The sequence below is a fragment of the Limulus polyphemus genome, unplaced genomic scaffold, assembly GCF_000517525.1.
Source record: "Limulus polyphemus unplaced genomic scaffold, Limulus_polyphemus-2.1.2 Scaffold11, whole genome shotgun sequence".
Taxonomy (NCBI): Eukaryota; Metazoa; Arthropoda; class Merostomata; order Xiphosura; family Limulidae; genus Limulus; species Limulus polyphemus.
In genome coordinates, this window is record NW_013665621.1 from 293,948 (window position 1) to 317,760 (window position 23,813).

Sequence of the window (23,813 nt, forward strand, 5' to 3'; positions counted from 1 at the left end):
ATTTGTGTGTGTTCAGTAATATAAACTCATTTTTAATGTGATATTTGTTTGTTTTTTTTACTTTTAAGACTTTCGTAAAAAGCTACACAAGGGCTATCTGCATATAGTCAGTTCTAATTTTGAACTGACATACTAAGGGGAAGGCAGCCAGTCAATAGTACCCATCACCAATTCTTGGGCTACCCTTGTCTTACTAAATGGGATTTGAACATCGCTGTTATAGTTCACCCAAGACTTCAAAGTGTGTAGCACATTTTTGCAGCAATGAGATATAAACCATGAACCCGTGGATTCACAGTCTGAGAAGCTAGTCACTAAGGCATGCCAAACCCAGCACTTTATAATAAGTAAGGTATAATCACAGATTATGGACAGTAAAATTCCACACTGTAATAATTTTAACAATTACTTTCATTTATTAAAAATTGTTTAAGGTAATACTGATCAACTACTGTGTATTGATCACCAATAGTTTTTACCTACCATTACTTTAAGTCCTTACTGTATACATGTTTATAGAAAGATTTAAACTGTTGATGAACTTCCATTCAACTTTGGTTTTAGTTTCTTGATGGCTAAGATTTATTTGATCCTTACATCTTCCAAGTTGTTGGAACTACGCATTATTTCCTAGCTCTTTTATTTTCCTTTTATGCCAGTCTCCCATTTATGGGTAAAAGACAGTTATGTTTTCATAAATAAAATCAAAGATATTTTAAAATCAAACTATCCTCAAATTTCAGTGTGTGTGTAGCTTTAAAATCGCATTGAATATAAATTAATTTTTCAAGATAAGGGACAGAATTAATAAACTTCATCATTGCTACATTGTTTATTGATATGTTTGTTCTTAGTGTGGAAGGGATTTTTGTGGGATGAACCATCTTTCATTTAAAGCAATGAATAAAAGAGTATCTTAAGTTTAAATCTGGTGATTCTTCAAACATCTGTAGACACCTAGGACAAGAATGTGACAGGACTGCAGACTGAAAGAGCTTTAAAATAATATGTAGTTCTACAATAAACAAGATGCAATGATCAAAGAAACTGAAACTAAAGTTAATTACTACATATAATTAGTACAAACTATATAACAGTTTCATATATAAAAACATTATTTAAGTTACATTACTGTTTGCTTTTTACTTGAGCTGTCATATTTACCATTGTTGTTTCTTCTTTTTCTAAGTCTTATTATTATTACTACTGAACTTTCTTGATTCTTATCACCTATACTATTGGTAAGTTACTTAAAGTCAAATTATTTGTGTTAGATGCACCTCACAGTATGTTTAGTATATTATTTTTATTTCTATTACATTTAATATGGTTATATTTTGATTAGATAACCAATATTCTAGCTATTTATTGTATGATTCAGTTATTTATTTATTATTTTGTATTTCTCATAAACAGTAACACATTTGGCAGTAAGTTATTTTAGATGTCAGCCAACTCTAAAATTTCACCATTGTAGCCATCTTATGGGCTTTTACTGGTCACAAGAAATTGTTAAGGAGGATTGTGTAAAGTTTTGCTTATATGTGGTTATACTGATGTTAATTTTTCAATGAACATTAAATCTATAACACTGCTTAAAGCTAACAACTAATGTTATGTGTTCCATAAGTAAAGTATACAGTATTCTTTCTTTAGTACTACTTTTATTAACAATATTGGTTAGAATGTTTATTATTATTCTATTATAGAAATTATTTTGCTTTTTTTTTTTAGATCAGTACATGGATTTAGGACTAACCTAAATCTCCTAAGCTGGTTAAACCTTGTGAGATATTATAGGGCTTATGGCTTAAAATATTGTTAACAGTAAGAATACCCAACTGATGAAACAATATAATCTAATATTTATAAGTAAGAATCTAAGAACAGTATATTTAACCCTTTTGTAACAATTCATGTATTTTCCATGACCTCGTAACCACCATGTAATCATGAAAGTATACAAACTATAATTTTGAAAAATATTTAATGTTGTTTCATAAAATTTGACAAGCTTTCAGTAAATATTACAAGTCTTTTGTAGACAAAAAACCAGAATTTTATTAAGTAAATATATGGAGTCAGAGTGTTGACTGCTCTAAGTGCAAAATGATTTTCATGTTAAGATTATAAATACTTTTGTTCAACTGAAAATTTTACTTTCCTTTACATAATCTCTAGAACCTCCTAAATAAATATCAAATGCCTTTTTTTCAGATAAAATTTACACTTTATCTGTTATGTTCTCTACCATAACTCTATAAAGGGTCAGTTGTTTGACAGACCTCATAACCACCACATAAAAGAAACAAATAAATCTAAGTTACCTCCTTTTTTCATTCAAACTGTAACCACAACTGTTTATCCTAAATAATAATCCTGCCACACAAGTTGTGAATCACTCGGCGAATGTGCAGCTCATGTTACTGTACTGAATTACATAAATGCGCAAGCTACTTCTGAAAACATTTTTATTATTATAATTTTTTTTCATTACCTTACCTAATTTAACCTTCTCTAACCTAATAAGCTCCTAATTTTTACATTTTAGATGCAGTTATAAAAATGAATAAAGAATACACATGAAAAACAAGAAATACAGTACTTACCTGAGTCTTCTTTCTTTTTGCTGTCAACTGCCAATGAAATTTAAGCCTACTTTTTATACAAATAATACTACTAATAAATAATTTTTTACTTAATTAACTCTCTCACTATGGGTTTGGACTGATCTTGTAAATGTTTTGTGCTTGTTAGAGTTTTCATGCTATAACTTGTAATACAGTACACATATCTTCACAAAATTTTGCAGATTAGCAGTAAACATTACAAGGCTTTCATACTCAAAATATCAGAAAATTTTATTAAGTTTTAAGATTTTTTATGTAATGATTTGCTTGTGCATTTTTTCTCTTTGAATGTTGACTACCAAACATGCAAAGTAATTTTGATTTTAAGATTAAAATACTTTTATGCATCAGAAAATTGTCAAATTTCACATGTGAAATCTCTATAACCTCTTTAAGAAAAAGCTTTATATTTTACCTGTTATTTTCACTATTATATCTCCGTATGAAGTTGGTTGATTTGACCTTCCTTGTAACAACCACACAAAATTAGGAAATATATAAATTTTCTTTGTTCTAGAATGACTACAAATAATAACATAAAACCACAAATGTTTAGTCTATATAGCTTAAATGTCATAATGTTGAACTTTTGATTGGTTATAAACACATGATAGATCAAAGCAGGAATTATTTCCACAAATGGAAGAGATGAGTAGGGCCACTGTTTGATTCGCTAAATATAGGAGGTTCTTATATTATAGCTTGTAAATATTGGTAACTTGAATTCCTATTCATAAGAAACTACAAACTTGCAAAAAAACAAACAATGTCATTTAACTATCTGGCTTTCTAATTATGCAATAAAAGCCTTTAAAAATTCAGCTAAGCTCATTGATGTGATTTACATAACAAAAAAATTTGAAACTGAATGATGAAATGGATAATGCCCTGTACAGAAGAAAATGAAATATAACATGTCATTTGATAGATTATAACTTTGGTTTTCTATTGGTTATAAATAATATAGTATAAAACATCAGAGAAGATTATTGACAACTTGTGAAAGAGAGGATGTGACAGGTAGCTGTGGCAAGTGGGTCTGATTTTCTAGTTTATGGCTCTATAAACAAATAATATAGAAGGCTATAAAAAGTATGCTTTGCTTTTGTAATGTCTATATTATAATAAGTAATTCATGTTAAATTTTGTACTTCTCAAAGGGGTGTTAAATAAATTAGAAAAGAGAGAAGATCTAGAGATAAAATGTCACAATTCTTTTACTGGGGAAGATTAAAGATTTTTTAAACGTCTCCTTATAAAATCAAATACTTAAACTTATGTAACATTAAATTTTGATTTATTAACTATTTTTTGATGCCAAGTTTATTTGTATACATTGATAATAAACTTAATTAAACTTTGAACTGTAACTCTGTAAACAGTTGTGACATGTGCACTTTGACCTACCTGATGCAAAAGGGTTAATTAGTTAATGTCATTATTGGGTTGATTTTTATTTATCAAAAAGGTAGTTTGCTCTGACCAGAAGTTAATATAAATTTAACTAACAAAAGTAATATACTTGTCTTGAAATTTCAATTCTTATATATTAACTCTTCCTGGTAGAATTTTCTTTATCTGGATAAACAATGTTTCCTGACTATTACATGAAGTATGAAAACAGCCTGGGAAACTGTCCTTGACTTACAATGATGTAAAAAATATATAAAGAATCTTTACACCAGACAAAACTTGTGCTACTTCAGTGTTCTTTTTTTTTACTTCTCATACCAATAGAAACATAAAAAAATAATTTAATTCCATGGTTGAACAGAAAGCTTCAGGACTTATAATACTAGAATTCAGAATTTGGTCCCCACCACAGATAAGTCAATGCGTAGCTTTGTGATAAAATAAATAAACAAATTATAAAATGCAAGTTTATATAAGAAATATATAATATTTTGACATCCAAGATATACTGAATAACATGAAGCACAATTTACTCTTTAGTTTAGTCAACTAATACTATATAGTTTTAAAAACGACACAAATCTTTTCTTTAAGTTATTGTTGTTTAAGGAAACTGATCTGATTTATAGCAAAATATAATTTTTGAATACAAAAAATATGAATAAAGCTAATATACATTTAAGAAAGACAGACAAATTTACCAATAATAGAGACTTACTGAGTGTCTTGGTGAGATCTTATGAACTGGAAATTCACATAAGGAAGTAATAGCCTCATCTGTACTGTAATCAGAGAAAAGAAAAGACACAACATTAAAGTACAATGTTTTTAACACAGAGCACTTATAGAAATAGCAGCTTAACCTTTACTACATGAATGATAAAAGTACTGCTGTGTTTCTCTACTGAGATTAGACAAAGAGAGAAAATAAATTTCCAAAAATACAGCATTAGGCAAACATGCACCTTCAAAATGGCATAAATTTAATTTGGCTATGAAGCTGTCAAAATTTTGAACACCATTCTGCATTGAGTATCACCCTCGATTTTTTCAAGGCTTTCCTGGAACAAGAAAGGAAGTCTGTTTCATGAAAATCTCATATTAGTATGATGGAATTAATACATGGCACCTTGGAAAGTCAAGGGTGACTAATGGCCTTTGCATGTTCAAAATGCCAGTCTGAGAGAGCACCTGAAATATGCATATGTTCCTTGCCATGTTGGAAGATACTCTCACCAAAGGGATAAAATTACATATCATAAAATGCACCTAGTTTCAAGAAATGTTTTTGCAGAAACTATCTCCTATTCAGCCTTCTGTTTAATGGTTGGACAAACTACATACTAACAAATGTGGCACACTCTTTATACACACACAAACATGCACACCTGAGAGTAAGGTTGCATGTGATTTGTATACTCATTCTGGAAGCTTGTTCATTTACAGGAATAGGAATAAATGCCTATTGGGACTAGTAAACATTTTTTTCTTTTTTTTTTCAAACCTCTGTACATTATTTTTCATGAAAGATAAAAACAATAAAAACATATATATAATGATAGCTTTGAAGTTGCTCTCTCTTTATTTTTTCTTTCTTTTGGAAAAAATTAAACCCATCTGCAATATCCTTTCACACCATTTTACATCTACTTCATCTCAAGAATTTCTTATCTTAAGACCTTCAGTCAAATGATAAAAACTAAAAGTTAAAATTTTATACCAGAATTTCTTCTTTGGAGAATAAGTATTAAAATTCTAAAGCAATCATATGCACCCAATCTTCGTAAATATTATACTAGATGATAGGTGCAATCCTGTTACATTTTTATATACTTGTTATAGATCAACATTATCTGTAAGTACTTAAGATATCACAAAAAAATGGTAGTAAAATATTAGGTGCCCACTTAAACTTCTCAACACTGTAAGTTCTGTAGCAAGATTAATACAAGTTTTTAAATGAGAAATTCTATTCTAAAACACACTTACAGAGATTTTAATCTCTTTTAATCTCATACGTCATTGATATTTAATTGAAAACATTTCTTAAGCTGAAGGTTACAAAACAATAAAAACCTCTTACTTCAAATCTTTTTATCTACCTTTATAAAAATGTATTTGAAATGCATACGCTAAGAAAATAAATTATTCTTTATAAACTAATAAAAGAATTTATTTTCTTATCCAGCCAATAATTCTTTTACCTACTACAACGGTTTCTCAGATGGTTGCTGTTTTGTTTGCATTTCACCACAAGTAAAACTTTCACATCTTGAGAACTTTTTCATTTCAAACTTTTAGCTAAATGACTAACAAAACATAACTTTTAAGTTTGTGATGAGCCAAACAAAAATCATTTGGGCCACACTGTTGCATATAACACACACACATTTATTAAGTAGAAGGTAAAGCTTTTGGGGGATTTTTTTTAGTTAGAAAATTTAATTCAAGAAAGGAAAGTTAACATTTTCCTAAACTGAAAACGTATTTATGATAGATACTTACCTCTTCTCAAAAAAAGCTTTTTCAACTAGTACTGCTCTCGATTGGTGCACATGTTACTTTCAGTAACATGCAAATGATTGTGGAGCAACCCTCCACCAATAGGAGTGTGACACTACCCATATCATAAATAGCACCTTCTCTAATCATGCACATGTTAATGAGGTGTGAGAAGGAATTAAAAAACCCACCAGTGGAAAACCACGCCACTTCTGAGCCAGGTTTACTTTTTGCCCTTGAGTAATGAGTCACCAAAACGTAAAGGGTGGGAACTTGGAGGGGGTCCCAAATAAATACAGAAATAACGAGATCCTCTGATGTAGAGTGGCTAGGGCATGACAGACTGTAAATGTGAGTTCAACCTCAACCAACACTTGGCAACATCTGGAATTATACATCAGGTCCATGGTAGAAAAAGGGTCCTCAACCTTTTATCTCAAAAACAGGTACAGGCAGGGAAGAGGAGCCCCTGTACCAAGAATCTAGGTGTCTCAGCATCTGCGCACCTAAAACATCAGATCCACCGAGAACTGACATTGAGCAGATGGTAGGAAGGAGGAGAGCCCAGGTGAGAGTTCATCTCTGGTCCAACACCTGGCAGCATTGGGAATTTGGTCATACAGACCATGTTAGGAGGAAGGTACCAGCCAAACATGTGAGGACTATGTAGCTGGACTGTCTCCAACCTACACCCGATCCCCAGTAACCGACATCCGGAAAATAGTAGAAAGGAGGATGTCTCAGCTGGAGCAGCAAACTGCATTTTTTTATTTTATTTTATATATATATATATATATATATCTGGCAGAGTGCTACATCCAACACCTGGCAGCATCTGGAATTGTAGATAAGGTCTGCAGTAGGAAGGACATCACATCACTGAGACATGCAGAATGCCACTGCCCTACTCTCAAACTGAGTGGTATTGTACACACTCAGAAGGACAGGCCTCCATCGTAAGTGAACTGGTAAGTTGCAAGGACTCCCCTACTCCACTAGAAGGAGGAGAGAAATAATGCATGGGAGAGTCCGAAGGACCGCAGCACCAGAATCAATGCAATGAGTGACCGTAGTACCCTATATTGAAAAGCAGAGTGATCACATTGATAGAATGAATCATCCAACACCTGATGGCAGCATCTAAAATTGTACCTCAAGTCCACGGAAGAACAAGTATCAATTGCCACAGATCATCAGAGATGAGCAGCAATCCCGATCTGTTTTACTCATATTAGCCCACAAGTGTACAGTCCAGGACAAACATATTTATGAAGCAAAAGACTGTAAGGTACACCTATGAGCAATCTAGCAGAAGACCACATTTCAACGGTGGGCATAAAATGACCTTGTGATGTGTTATTTTCTCTTTTTTCTATATTTAATATCAATGCATAGAGAACATATTGGACAGAGTTAATCAACCAAGACCTGGCAGCATCTGGAATGGCACATCAGGTCCACTGTAGAAAGAATCTCAATGTCACAGTTATCTAGTATATTCACAAGTCATACAGTGCAGACTTAAGACTAAGTATACCTGGTCATGCAACACTCACCACAGAGTGAGATACAAATATGCATTAAAGGCCCCTGCAAAAAAAAAAATGAACAGAGTACTTACCAACACAGATAAACAGTTATAACACTGATAACGTCCCCCCAAGGGGAGATGGAAATGTGCAGCCAAGGACATTATAAGGTGATGGATCTGATGGGAAGAAAACATAAAAAGGTGACAATCATCAGAAGAAAGGGAAGTAAATGTAAGGCGAATTCAACCAAGAAGAGTGATTGGAAAAGGTCATAGGAGAGGTGAAGATTGTACAGAAGAAACAAACAGACTTGGTAATTAGGAAAGGGAGGAAAAAAAATCTCTCCAAATCCAAAACTAAAAGATCGCTAAAAACCTTGCTAGGACAGTCATCAGTGTGTTCTGATTGTTAGATGAAAGTAGTAAACTCCTGACAGACCAGAGCCATCACTTCATGGGCCAAGAATTGTGGTATAAAATTCCACTGCAGCAGTAAGAGTAGTCATAGTCATGACCACCCAAAATTGCGAGTGCATAACTCCCAAAATTGAGAGATGAGAGAAGATTTAGAGAGAGCACTAGTTACAATAGAGGTAGTGTCACACTCCTATTGATGGAGGGTTGCTGCATGATCATTTGCATGTTAGTACACAGTAATAAATGGGAGTAACAAGGCTGGTGGCAAGGGAAAATTTGCAGCAACAGAGGGCAGTACAAGTTGAGAAAGCCTTATGTGAGAGGAGGTAAGATATCGTATCGGAAGAATCCTTTTGCATTATATTTATTTTTTTTATAAAAAACAAAACAATATATTCAGTCCAAACCCTAATAGTTCCCAACACAGTAACAGTTTTCTGGCACACCAAAAGCATTAATCTAACTAGTTTGTCTAGAGTATGTGAAACCCATATTGAGATAGTTTCTCTATTCCTCAAAAAAAAAAATTAATATGTATTCTAAAACATTCTAGAATTTGATAATCTACTACTGATTATAACAAAAATAAATGCCCCATTCACCAATTAGAAGATTTTACTTTCAGCTCAAATTATATTATTCCCTCACCTCTCCTCCAATAAAAATAACTATGTTTTAAATCAAGACACATATCTTCAAAGTTTTGAATTACTTATTAAGAACTGGCATGAAATAGTAAGGTCAGATACATTACAAGACTTATTAAACTGTACATATGGATAATTAATTTGTTGCAAGATTTTAACTTCAAAACTATTAATTTATATCATTCTAACAAATACCTGTAGCTCCCAAATTTGCAATCATCTAAGCTGTCAAGATTGACTAATTCTTTGGTAATCTTTATGTTAATTCCAATGTAACACCAACCATGATCAACAATCTTCTTAAGAAGCTCTTCTCGCTTATCTGTGAAAAACGTATGCTGAAAAGAATAACAATTTTTTAATAAAAAATTAAATATATCTACATTTTATGTTTTTATACAATTATGTGAATAAAGTACATTTTCAAACTGTGACTCTTTAAAACACACTCACATTAAAATTGTGGATAGCAAACCCGGAACTATTATAATACTAAACGTTTTGTATAATTATTGTTGTGGCAAGTGTTTTACTGCACATCCATAACTCATATGCTTAAATAATTTAAACCAGTACTTGTGCAATATATACAAACAATTAAAAGGAATACAATGCTAAAATAATTATACAAAAAACAATATATTAAAAACAGAGACAAGCCCTAAAAAAACTCTACGTGCTTCAGTGTTCTTATGCCACAACCTCTGACTCCTGAAGATCGTGGCCTAAGAACACCAAAACATGTAGAATCTTTTTCAGGGCTGGTGCCTGTTTTTAGCTGCAGCATAGCAGTTCCAAGTTTGTTTTATTTTTTGTTTTTTAAAGTACAAATTTTTAGATTTAATTACAGTTTTAGACTCAGGAGCTCAAACCCTTTTTGAATGATGTATATGACCATGCCCAAGGTCTCATAGATTAGTTTACTCTAATCCTGCCTAAAAGAATTTCAATTTGAGGGTAGGCTGGTAGTGGTTCTGATGAGCAATAAAATGGAATCGGGTATACACACACCCCACACCTCGTATTGCTGGCACACAAAAATATAGCTAATAAAAAAAGAAAAACGTCTCATAGATTAATTTACTATAATCCTGCCAAAAAGAATTTCAAGTGCTGTGGCTATTGAGGATTACTATTTATTTATAAATATTTGCGTAATTAGTTTAGCATTGTATTCCTTTTAATTGCACATAATCTGATATGTTCACCTGACACAGTCCTAGCTGTTGTGTATGTAAAATGTAATCCTTGATATTGTTCACAACAAAAAATAAAAATCTTCATGCTCTGTTAAACAATTTATACATTTTACCTGATTAGTACAAAACACAAACAATTTCCTGATTGAGTATTAAAGAAATACTCAACTAGAATTTTCACCATGATTTGTTAATGTTGCTTCCTATGATTTTGATCACAGTTACACATATTTTGAGTTTGATAAAGACTAAAACATGCAAATTATATAAGCTACCCTAAATTTTGACTTAACTAATATCTTAACATTTCTCTCTATAAATTTTTTCTTCAAATTTGACTTTCTTGTATTTACTTAGTCATAAAATCAGTTTTATCACGAACAATTTTCTTTATTTACAGCTTTTAGGAATACACCAATGTACTTTTAATCAGGCACAAAAAAATACAAGTCTCAATGAGGCTAGAATGAGACTTGCTTTTAATTTAAAATGTAATATTGTGCTGGAACTAAAAAGAATGCTAAAAGATAGAGAAAAAGGCATACTGAAAAGAAAAAAAGTTTTCAAAGTACAGACTAAGATCACTCACAAAAAAGTTAATTCAGAGTACAGTCCAAAATCAATTAAAAGGATTTAACGAAACATGAAATAAACACATCAAAAAATGGTTCCTATAAAAACTGGATATTCTGTTAAAGTTACAGATATAGAAATCTTATTTTGAAAAGTCACTTCATACAAAATAATTGTAGATTAAGTATTAAAAAACAGGTTATAATAAATATCAAATTTCATTATTCCTAAGTCTCATAAAAAACAGTTTAATAAAAAAGTATGAACTGCATAGAAATGTTTTGGACTACCACTGGTCCAGCTACCTCCCACTGGATAAAAATAGTTTGGTGCAAAATTCAATCTTCCAATTAGAATATAAGCATTTTTCAGAAAGATCAATCCGAAATGTTACTGAAGAGAATTGCAAAACCATATTTCATCTCAACAGTCTAATCATAGCAAGAATTAATTTGACAATCCTTGATCAAATTTAAAAGAAAATATGATTTTGAATGCATTTTGTTTTTGAATACATTGATACTACTCATAACTTTAAAAATAAGAAATATATAGTGTTAAAATCTAATTTAGCAGAATTACTTCTTGTCTCAAATGCCTGAACAAAAACAAATATAAACAGACTACAATTTTAACAATAAATTTTAATGATGTGGCTCAAATAAATCAAAATAGCAGATCAATTTAAAGATCTATATTTTGTTAAAAATGTGCACAACTCCTTAGTAAAGTCTTCTTTAATTCCTTTATCACTCAAAACACAAAGGTTTTCAATAAATTATGGTTAAAGAACTTTATCCTGAGAAAAAACTAAATGACATATTGAGCAACCAAGTACACAACTGAAAAGAATGAGAAATATCTAATAATATACAGGTTCATCTTGAGAAAAAAATATATGAAGAAATCAAATACATCACTGAAAAGAAACAGAATAAATTGATACTAAAGATTTACATTTCTTTCCTAATTTTATGTAAGCATTTCTGCTTACCAACTCCATAAAGCTATCCTTAACGATTTAGTATAGGCTCCAAGTGACTTCTGTGAATATAATGTCAAAAAAAATCAATCCTTCAGTATTTTATAAACATAAAACACTTACATGAATGAAACTATGAAAATGGATCTCAAGAGTCACTAGCTCAACTTGAGAAGAGCTTATCAATACTAGCTGAACATAGTCACAATAGAATCAAAATGTCTACAAACCTTCCACCCCACAACTAAACTGTAGGGAATAAAATAGTATAAAGAGTAATAAACAGAAGAAATAACAAATTCATAATATAACCAACTTTCTGTCAAATTTAGTTTTTATGTCTCAAATTGACAGAATCTTAAGCCTTACCTTTATTTGTTTAAAGGCTTATCAAAAAGTCATTTTAACTAATATTTTAAGATCATCATAACAAAATTAGTTTTCAATAAATAATAAACTTACCATCCTACCAAAACCTCCATGTGTTACAACAAATCCACCAGAAACAGGAGCTAGTCCTTCTATATCCTTATAATCATATGAAGCTATTACTTTTGCTGTGCTTCTATCTAATTGGTTGAGAGAGCCCTGATTGACTTCTAGAACTACAGGAACTCTTTTGTCAGACCAGTGAAGTTTTGTACAGTTATATTTCTGAAAAGAAATTTAAACACAACTGAGTTTCATATAAACTTGTACATTAAATTCAAAAATTGCTCAAAAACAGCACAAAATATCTGTAACTGTTTTTCTAGTTCAGCTACTTTTACATGCTTTTATTTAAAGGGAATAGATACCTGAACTTATTTGCTACATAACTAAACATAACATCTAAAGGTCAACATGAGGCCTGTTGGTCCATTGATGGTGTTCCATCCACTTGAGAAAACAAATAAAACTCTAAATCAGCCCTGGTCATTTATCTGTCCTTTCCTTAAACTCCCTTAAATCTACTCCATCCACTACAAGTGAAGGCAACCCATTCCAATGGTCAACTGCCCTGTTAGAAAAGTAAAACTGTCTAAGCTGGAAATGACTCCTACCCCGCTGAAAGTTAACATTTTCCTAATCTCAATATGCATTTCCCGATATATACATACAAAGTTTAGCTATCTTTCTTGCACGTCTGCTTGAAAGATTTGCATGCCACTAGTCTAGAGGCAATTGTTATCTAATGATTTAATATGAATCAAGCTGCTGCATGATGACATCATCATTCAATGAAAGCCCTCCACCAGTAGGAGGGTAACACAACCTTCATGCACAATAACTTTCCCTATGCACTTACACTTGTGTTAACTTAATTCTTTGACAAGGCAAGACAAAATGTGCACTGGAAGTGGGAAGGATGGGTATGGAGGTGAGTATTTAATGGAAATACATTTTCAGATTAGGAAAATGTTAACTTCCAAGATGATAACTCACCTCTGCAGAGAGTTTAGCTAGAATCCCACACTTGATTGTTGGAGGGGCAGGTGCAAAGTCTACATAGATGAGCTCCTTTCAGAAAGCACCTAAACAGAAGCCCATGGAATGTGACACCCAATGGTAGGGGCTCCATAGAGGAACATCTGTGGGAGAGTGCATCTTGTCTTGAACAGGGTATACTCTTTGTCTGAAATGTAAGAGGGGAAGAGGCAAATGAGCTCCAAGTGTCAAATGGATGGGCAGAATGAGAACATGACCATCCAAACACTTACACATAAGAAGTCAGTGAGCAAGTATTTGTAGTGTGGTTGGGGTGCATTCAGACCCTTCCTTACGTGCTCACCTCCACTCTACTGAACAGACGTTACGAGACAGACTTCAACTGCAGGAGAAGGTTTCATATAGTGTGTGCTTGCCTCAATTCTACAGACCAGATTTGAGCTCCAGGAGGAGGATACTTTAGATATGCAGTTGTGTTTTGCATAGTGTGTGCTCATCTTGACTCTATTGAACAGACATTGGCTGTAAGAGGAAGGCACATAAGTTATATATTATGGTTTTCTAAAGTGTGTGTGCTCACCTCAATTCCACTGAACAGGCTCAGGGTGCAAGAGGAGGACACGATTGGTATGAGTTATGGTTTAGAGGGGTGTCCTGCACCACCACCCCACTTTTCACCATATTGTGCTAAGTCCAACTGGTGAGGATTCCCTATGGTCCATCACCCCAGTGGCTAGGAAGTGGTAAGTCTACCATGCTCCATTCAAAGAAGGAGGGGGAGAATTCATGTTTGAGAAACCTAAAGAAGTGCCCATATCCCCATCAAACCTTCAGCGTAAAAGGTATTTTACTGTGGACAGTACAATGAGTGACCATAAAACCCTATTTATAAAAGCCAGTAAGTGCAAGCCAAAGAAGTGAGCAAAACACTTCCCTAGTGCTGGCTTTTTCCATGATAATCTATGGAATAGATATTTTTTGGAGCAGACAACTGAATAAATATATACATATATATACAATGAGAATACCCTAAGTGGTCTTGCAGAACACCCTACCTCACATTGGGCACTGATAGAACCAGGTCTGATGGTATGAATACTTACCATTATCCTGGCTCGATGCATATTTTGGGTAAGTAGACTCTAGGAGACAACACCAGCCACTTTGGATCCCATGAAGTAAAAGGGGGCTCTGAAAGAGAAATAGTATGTATTCTTCTCAAATATGGAAGGGGGGGGGTGATTGAAGAATGGCAACCAGTGGAATTAGAAGACATCATAAGATTAAACAGCCAGAAGGAGTAGAAAAGTAGGCTAAAGTGTGGAGAATGATCCACATGCCCACCTTGAGGATGTTATCCTAGATCCAGCAAAGAAATGATGCATGAGAATGAGAAAAATGATGAATTAAACATGTAGAAATGTGAAATAGCCTGCAAACATCCATATCTCGAGGCAAACATACCAACTGGAGGAGTCAATGGACCCATCCAGTAAGAATAGAAGAAGAGAGGTCCTTGGAAAAAGGAGTCTCAGGGTATAGACAGACAAAGGCTGGGACCTCAAAGGGAGAGATTTGTGATAAGGCACATCAAAGAGCCCAAACAGGACACAGGAGCCAATTGAGGCCCAAACAATCAAATAGGTGAGAGACAGAAGGAAGGGATAGAGAAGAAGTATGGTTACCTTCCTGAGCAGTCAAAGTCTTAGAAAGGAAAGATCAGTCCGGGGAATGGAATATATAAATGCAGTAGAAAAGGGTATGAGAAGTATCCAAAATATAGACATCCAAACAACAGTAATTACAATCAAAAAGGAAGAAATAAGTTAGGATAGAAAGATAGTAAAGAAAGCAAGAAGTCAACAGTTCAAATGGGGCATGTGTGAGCTTGTGCAAAACCCCATTAAGGTCTCAGTCAGGCATGGGATTAGGGCAAAGAGGAAGGAGGACAACAAAGGAATGCAAATGAGTGGAGAGGACAGCAGAAGAAACACCTTATAATACCAGGAAACTCAAAATGCCATGGATAAGGCCTTCTGACAACTAGTAAAGACAGGGACCAACAAACCATGGACAAACTGCCAGGAAAAAAAAGCAGAAAGGTGATTCACCGTATGACCAGGAGGAAAATAGAGGCAGAAGGACCACTGACAAAAGACTTGTCACAGTCACTGACAGACATAGACAGTGGAAGGGCAACAAGAATGCCCCATAAATAGAAAGTCTGGCTCAATGTGAGGTGGATTTGGCAAATCCCACACATGAGGATGGAGGGAAGACATTCCTCAATGAAGAAAGTATACATGATGGAAAAGCAAGAGAGAGAGGGGATATTAAGAAGAGGAAGAGAGAATCCAAATGTTAAGTGAACTGAGGCTAAACTGGTCAAGGAGGTGCCAACAATAGGACTTAACAAGGAGAGTAGTGTGTAAAGAGGCGAGACCAGGCCTGACTGAGAAAACTGACAGCGAGGATCAAAGGATGAGGAACAGGTAACCAGAAGAGTTTGGAAGGGTGGCAAATGTGTCCTCGAGGAGTATGTACAGCCAAGAGCAAACCCTAAAAAAACCTGGAGGTATAAAGACCACTCCATTGATAAAAAGTGGACTGGCCAAGAGAGGCAGCTTGCCACCAAGATTTAAGCTTCCAACATATAACAGGCAATAAGACAAACCCAATATGAATGGGACCAAAAGTGTATATCTTATGTCCAAAAACAAAGGGTCCTGGAATAGGTGCCTCTCAGACAGTTGGTGGAAAAAATGATTGTGAAATTGACTGAGTGTAACATGACCAAGTTATCCACCAGAAGGGGCAAAAATGTGAACATACCTGACAAATAGTGACAAGTTCAAGCATGCTGACGTAGAGTGAACACTTGTTCAGCATCCAGACATCAGAAGTCCTACCTTTATCTAGAGATGTACCTCAATCAAAGAAGGAAGCATAAGTGAAGGGAGAGATCAGGTTCAAAAGGTAGTAAGAGAATGCTATAAGTAGTATGGGTGCAGTTCAGTCACTTTGACAATTCCTCAAGGAGAAGAGAGGGTCAAAAATGAGGACAAAGTAAGAAGGGAGAGAGCAGAAAAAGTGGAACAGGCCAAGTCAGTAAAGAGAAGAGAATGAATGACTACAGAAACCCATCTGAAGCATGAAGAAGTGCCTCAAATAGGATTTAGGAGAGGGAATACGTGAGGGTAGAGAGAAAAAGACAAATCATGAAAATGAGGAACCATAAAGTGACATAGAAGGTAAGAGGTCTGATCCCCAAGCTGGCAAATTATATATATCAAGGGACGAGAATCAAGAAAAGCAAAGGAAGAAAGTCTACAAGTTAAAACAAAAGAAGTCTCGAACGCGAGGGGGACAAGACATTTGGGTGAGAGAGGATACACTAGATAAAGGAAATAATATAAATCCTAATAACAAGCAAGGAGAAAAGACAAAGTAAACAGCAAGAATCATGGATTATGGATATAAAGAACACAGACAAAAGATAAGGAAAGGAATATACCCGAGAAGGAAATCCAGAAAGAGACTGGAAGGTTAAGGTCCTTTCTTGAATGGTAAGTTACTACCCAGAGCAAATCAGGTTAAAGTCGTAGTCCAGTAGATCATTCCTAACTGAGGAAAAAGAAAATTGGCTGACAGGACAAAAGGACAGAAGTAGGAGGCTCAGTGAGCATATGGTACTCCACGACACTTTGAACAATGGCTGCATCAACCCCAACAGTTAACGAGCCTCCAGAAGGCATAATCGATAAAACACCTGAATGTGAACAACATCACTTACACAGGTCTATAATAAGTTACTGTTATTTCAGATTTCACAATAAAAATTAAAGCTTTTGTAACAAAACCCAGAGAAAACAAAAATTAAAGTTTTGTTAATGATTCAAGTCTCAAAAAATTTAACTCGGATGAGAAATTTGAACATTTCTGTTTAATACAATGCTGAGAAGAATGAATTTACTATGAGTGCAAGTGCATGGGAAATTATTGTGCATGGAGGTTGTGTTGCCCTCCGATTGATGGAGGGCTTTTGTTGCATGATGACATCATCATGCACCAGCACAATTGATGTTACATCACATGAAATTAGGTGGGAGATACCTTAAGGTTAGTGGCATGCAATTCTCTCAGGCAGATGCATGAGAAAGATAGCTAAATTGTGTGCAGAAGTGAATTATTGTTACAGAATTTACTTTTGTGTCCACTGTCCTACCATTATCACTATTAAATATGAAAAAATTATTTATCAATACTATTAATATCCTTAATAATCTCAAATACCTCAATTAGATCCTCTTTAACTCTTCTTTTTTAAGTAGAAAATAATTTCAGAGACCTTAACCTATCCTCACACAATAATCTTACCATCCCAAATATCATCCTAGTAAGCTTCCTTTGAATCCCTTCCAACAATTCATTGGCCTTCCTAAGTGTAGGAACTCAATACTTAATACAATACTCCATTTATAACAACCATCTGCTTTCTTCCCTCCAGCCATTTTCCGATCCAACAAGCCAACTTATCCCCCCCAAGAGTTATTTTTTTAACAAAACTTTTATGTGGCACCTTGTTAAATTCTTTCTGAAAATCCAGATGCATTTAATCCACATTCATAGCCCCATCTACATAAGTGGTAACCTCTTCAAAAATGTCAAAAGTAAATGGTAAAACAAGATTTTTCCCAAGTGAAACCATGCTGCCAATTCAAAAAAAATTTTAAATTTTGTTAAATGAATTTGCATGGCATCTTTTATCATAATTTAAAACACTTTTTCCACCATTTATGTAACATCAATAGGCCTATAAATACTTGGAAAAATTTTATCACCTCCCTTAAAAAGAGAAAAGTATAAATTAATAACCCAGCCATCTCACAACATCAGATATGAGCCTTCCTTTATTATTCCCCAAACCAAAGACCTTACTCCCATCCTAGCATTTGCTTACCCTTAATGTTAATTTTACATTTTCAGCCAACCTTTCGCATATGCCCTTTTCATTTGCCTTATGTCCTGTTTGTAATCCCCTGAATCTCAAGTCACAGTAGTTAATTTAAATTTCTTAAATTTATAGTGCTGTTGTTTAATCATATACCTTATACTCTCTGTGAGCCAACCTAGTATTTTACTTGAAGCCACACTTTTTTTTCTATATTGAAATTTAATATTTACTTTTAAAAATTTTCCACCTTTGTTTGGTATCCCTAGTTCACAAAAAGATAACTCTTGTTACATCCCTTTTAAATTTGAAATCAAAATATCATTCCTGATCTAAAACATCAAATCTAATTGAGCAATGACTACTTGCACCAAGATGTTCCCCAATCTCCACCCTCTCAACCATTTCTAGAACAGAAGTTTACAAAAACTTTAAAATAGCATTGTTTGTAATAATTTCCCTAACTAATAGACTGATGGAATCCCCTTTAGCCATAAACACACTGTCCTTAGAAGACACAAGAGTTTATTTCTTCAAACTAAGTGGTTGAGCTTTTCACCAAATCTCTACATTTCTAGATCTTCACACTTAGAAAGTAACCAGATTAATACAAACACATATTCTTCACTGAGCAAATAGTACTTTTATTATGAGGTCAGATTACATAAACCACTCAAAAAATGTTCAATGGATAACAAAGACTTTTATACCATTCTAAATTTTTCACAGATACTCATTATGCCTTTTTCAACCACTAACATTTTTAATTTTTTTGGTCAAACCTGGAAATTTGTTTTTCGGGTATCAGTCACAGAAGTTATAGACTGACATAAAATGTGTTACGCATTAGAACATTTTAAGCATACTCTAATGTAACCCTCTGTTGATTACGCAGCAAAAATTCTAAAATTACAAGTACACTACAGTTCAAAGACTAAACTCGGCATTTCTAAACTTTTTTCTGAAGTCTCAAATGGAGAAGGGTGTTCACACTATTTTTAAAAATAATTACAAATTTACAGCAATTCACCTTTACAATAAAAGTTATGAGATAACACCTCATTTATAAATTAAATCATTAAACAAAGCAACAAAATTTTGCACAATTTTTTAAATTAACCACTACTTCAAGAAAACATGAAAGCTGTAGGTCATCAAGCAGATCAGTCAAATTAAAGTATTTGAGAGTGCTCAAAAGTCGAATTGATATTTACTTCTCAGGTACTATGATAAAAAAAAATTAATATGTGAAGAGACCTAAATACATTCGAGGTATAATGGAAAAGATCTACAATGAATACAGTAGGAAGTGAAAGCCAACTAGTTGATATAACAGCAGGGACAATGATAATAACAAAGAAATAAAAACCACACACACAGTACTGAGAGAAGGTTCATATATATTAAATCTTGCTCAATCATAGTAACTAAAAAATTTGACTCTAATATGTTAACTTTATTGAAACTTTAGTTCAAAGGTCTCTTTCCTGTATATAATACATTTAGCAACTATACTATATTATCTTTTCCTAAAAATTAACAACACAATATAAATAGCAATCACACATGACATGCAGATACAACAAAGAAAATTTTACATTTAATAACAATCTTGATATTTCAAAATATCATACTTCTAGTCAAACTAGGAAAAAAAGAAAAAGAGTTGAGGTTATATTACGTAGCAAGAATAAAGTTGTCAGATTACTCTAAAGAAAATTTATCTATAACAATTTCCAATACATACCAACTGTTTTTACAAAATTACATGAATGATTAACATTTACAAATCATAAAAACACTCCAATTTCATTTATTATTTATATATGAACTCTAAATTATTATATTTGAAAAAATGCACTTACATTTACACCTGAAGCTGCTTCCGCAAAACAATGTCGAAACCTCTGGAAAATAAACAATTCAGAGCTCATCATAAAACTAAAGCAAAGTGCTCTCTAATCGTTGACTACAAAGTACTTAAATACTGAAAAAAATGTGTAATAACAATGCTTAATTGAGTTTAATTTTCCTAACCTTTTCTACACAGCCATTTAACAGCAGATCATAGATTTCTGTGGATGTTAAAAGCAACTTTTTTTATTCAACAAACCTTGGTAAATAAAATATAAAGCGTAGAAGTGATTTTAATCTTGCTTCTATATTAGTTGTTACTGCACTTTATCTCTTCCAATGCATTTCAAAAAAAAGCTGTTCAAAATGCAGAAGGAAACTGAATATAATGTGAAATAATAAGAAAAAAAAAACATGTTTAACATCAAACACTAATAGCATCCACAGGCTAAAAATATTATTGCACTTGCTCTAGCCCTTGAAATTAATTAATTCAGATAGAAAAACAAGGTCTTTTAATTTATCAGCTTCAATGTAGAAGTTGTCAGTCAAAGTTAATCAGCAAAATGCACTATTATTATGAATTATGAATCCACAAAAAGTTGCATGATAGTACATTCAGAACACTTTGATTTGAATTACCAGTATCTCATTGAATTCTTCATCAATGCTATTTTTCAAATACATAATTTCATCAAAATAATCAATCTTCTTTCCACATAGTATCATTGAATTTTTGTGTATAACTTAAGTTAAAAACAAAAAATTATAACAAATGATTATATTTTTTGTTAGGTACTTTCTACCAGGAGTGTAAAAAGTACTAAAATATGTAACTCAAGTTCAAGTAAAATTACTTTGTCTTAAAGTTACTCAAGTACAAGTAAAAGTATCCATCCTGAAATTTACTTAAGTTAGAGTAAAAAGTATCTACTAAATAAGTACTCAAGTAACAAAAATAAAAAAGTACACTTATATGCAATTCTCTCAAACCCTATATGTATGTTATGGGGCCATGAAGTCTAGAAACAAAACCCTGTATGGAAAAGATTTACCAAACTACGCAAATTACCAGTGAATAGCAGTGATGTAAGATTTGTCATTCTTTTAGTTATCTAGAACACATTTGTTGTATATAATTGATTACTATGGTATTCACAATTACACTTAGGGTTTCAGGCAACTCATGAACTTATTAGAACAGTAATGCCAATAATGAATATTGTACAAACATTATCGTTTCAGAATAAACTATACAAGGAATTAAAAAAACAAATATATGAATTCAACCAACTATATTATGCAAAAAATTTCTTATTCAATTTGAGAAGCAACTGGTTTTGAAAGTTGCCACAGTCAAGCCTTGCATGCAGAGGGCTGAAAATCTGCCCAGACAACTGAAGAGATGCTCACAGGCAGCAGAAGCAGGTAGTGGCGTGTTCAAATGTATGGCTATATCAGGTTGGTTGGGGAAAGACTTGAAAATCTCCATGCCAGGTATGCCTCTAGGTTTCTTTTCTGAAGCTATTCTGTGGCCTTGCATTTTGACTGCATGCCACAAATTTGAGTTTTGAGAATAGTAACAAATTGTATAAAATGAAAAGCAGTGGATAAAAGTACAAGTAATTCTCTTAAAATTACTTAAGTTAAAGTAAAAGTATTTGAAAATATAAATACTTTTTAAAAAGTAGATACTAAAAAAAAAGTTACTCAAGTACTGTACTCAAGTAAAGTTACTTCTTTACATTTACACCCCTGCTGTTTGGGATTATGAGGAAACGATGGACCCTCTTCCATGAACAATATACTGAACCAATATTGATCACAAACAAGGAACACACTCAATCCAACCAGATAGCTAAGTATCAAATCCCAACCAGTATTATGAGTTGGCTCCTGTGTAGGCTGGTGCCTCTTCTACCGACATCTCGGAAAAAACCACCAGGGATCCCAGTAGGAAGGCCCCCAACTTCGCCCTCTTCTCCAAAAGTGGAGGAAATTCACTCTAACATTATGGAGGAAATGCCTCTGTCCACCACCTCAGTGATGGGAAACTGGGTATGGTAATGACTCCCTAGCTCCACTAGTAAAATCTGGGGTAATGCTTGTTGGGGAGCCCCGAGGATCAGTGCTACAGAAACAGTGTAATAGTCAACTGACCCTGAATTATTCATTACAATGATTGGCAGGGACAGGCAGGATCCCCTTATGCTTTACTCATGATAGTCCACGATTGGTGGGCTAGCATAGTACAGTAATACCACCCAGTCAACCTCTAGATGGTCTTATAGAACACCTCATTTCTACAGAGCCTGTTGGAACCTAGATAAAGTATATTGAATTTGTGTTTCCTAGTGCAGAATTGGTTTGAGAAAAGTGCATCTCCCTGGGCAACACTCACCACAGAGTGTGATCCTAAAAGGTAAAGCAACAAGCGGAGCAATGAAAATACTCATCCCTCTGTATAATCTAGCAGAATTAGTTAAGATAGCTACATGGGGTAGTCAAACATCCCTAGATGAAGATACTGCCAGATAATGCAAATAATGCGAGATAAAAGTATTGGGGGAGTTTCACATACCAGTCCACACAATGTCCTCCAGTGGGCAATTCAATTGGGCCACTAAGAACATAGAAATGTGATGAATTTGATGAGACGTGACTTGCAGAAGATTCGTCGCCTTCAAAAAGAGCCCCTGAATAAATGATATAGAACAAGTTTGTACCACCTCGTCAATGTGACCGGGGTAAATCCTGGGAAACGGAATGATTCCACTGAATAAACAATCATTGTCTAGCATCTCTAAAGGCATTAGTGTAGGCAACAAAACCTTCAAGACTCTCACTGGATATAACAAACGATCGAAATCTGACTGGACCCTCGATTAGGGGCAGAACTATAAACACCCTGTAGTACCCAATGAAAGTCAAGACACCAATGACAACAAGGATGAAAGTAGAATCCAACAATCAAACCAATGTGCATGCTAACAATGGTTTCAGCTCGTCATCAATGAAGGAGGTGATCTTGAGAGTCTTACAACAAAGTTTTGTTTAAGTAAACAACACAATGAAAGTTACTGTTGTAAGTACATAGACTTACCACTGTCCCATCAGGGAACAGTGGTCTATGCAGGTTAACTAGAAACTCTGCCTTAGAACCCCTAATTTCGAGAAGCAGATGCATTATTTGAGAGTCAAAATATGCTTCCACCTGGTGGTGGTAGGCTAAATCACATAGTTCCGACAATCGCAGCAGATGAGGCACAGCTGTCCCATCACATAACAGAGCAGAAAATTTCCCTGCATGAATCATAATATCCGTGGATGGAGAGAAAACTAAATATTCACTTGTAGATCTTACAGCCATCAAGTAAGGTACAGGCTCAAAAACAACTGGGAAAAGATGCAAAACATCATACTCTCGATGGATCAAGTGAAGAAAACAAATCAGAAGCAGCTTATCCAAAAGTGGCCTCCTTTTTTATTTATTTTAAAGACTGTTCTGATAACTGTCGTTTGGAACAACATTTTATCAGATAAGTTTGTGTTTGTTAAAGCAAAGCAACATTGGGCTATCTACTGTGTGCACTATAAGGAATCAAACCCTGGACTTCTAAACAAACTTACCACTGTCCCACAGGGGGACTGAGAAGCCAATGGAATAAAGAAAGCACAGGAAAAAG

The 23,813-nt window shown here is 33.7% G+C and overlaps 1 protein-coding gene across 1 annotated transcript in view; it reads right to left on the bottom strand.

Moving 5' to 3' along the window:
* The window catches only part of LOC106478491 (dnaJ homolog subfamily C member 13-like), a 150,041-nt gene that overhangs the window by 106,621 nt on the left and 19,607 nt on the right, over positions 1–23,813 (bottom strand). Inside the window, 4 exon segments of the mRNA XM_013939042.2 lie at positions 4,762–4,825; positions 9,336–9,478; positions 12,357–12,548; positions 20,139–20,180. Of these exon segments, the coding sequence (XP_013794496.1) occupies positions 4,762–4,825; positions 9,336–9,478; positions 12,357–12,548; positions 20,139–20,180 (441 nt within the window).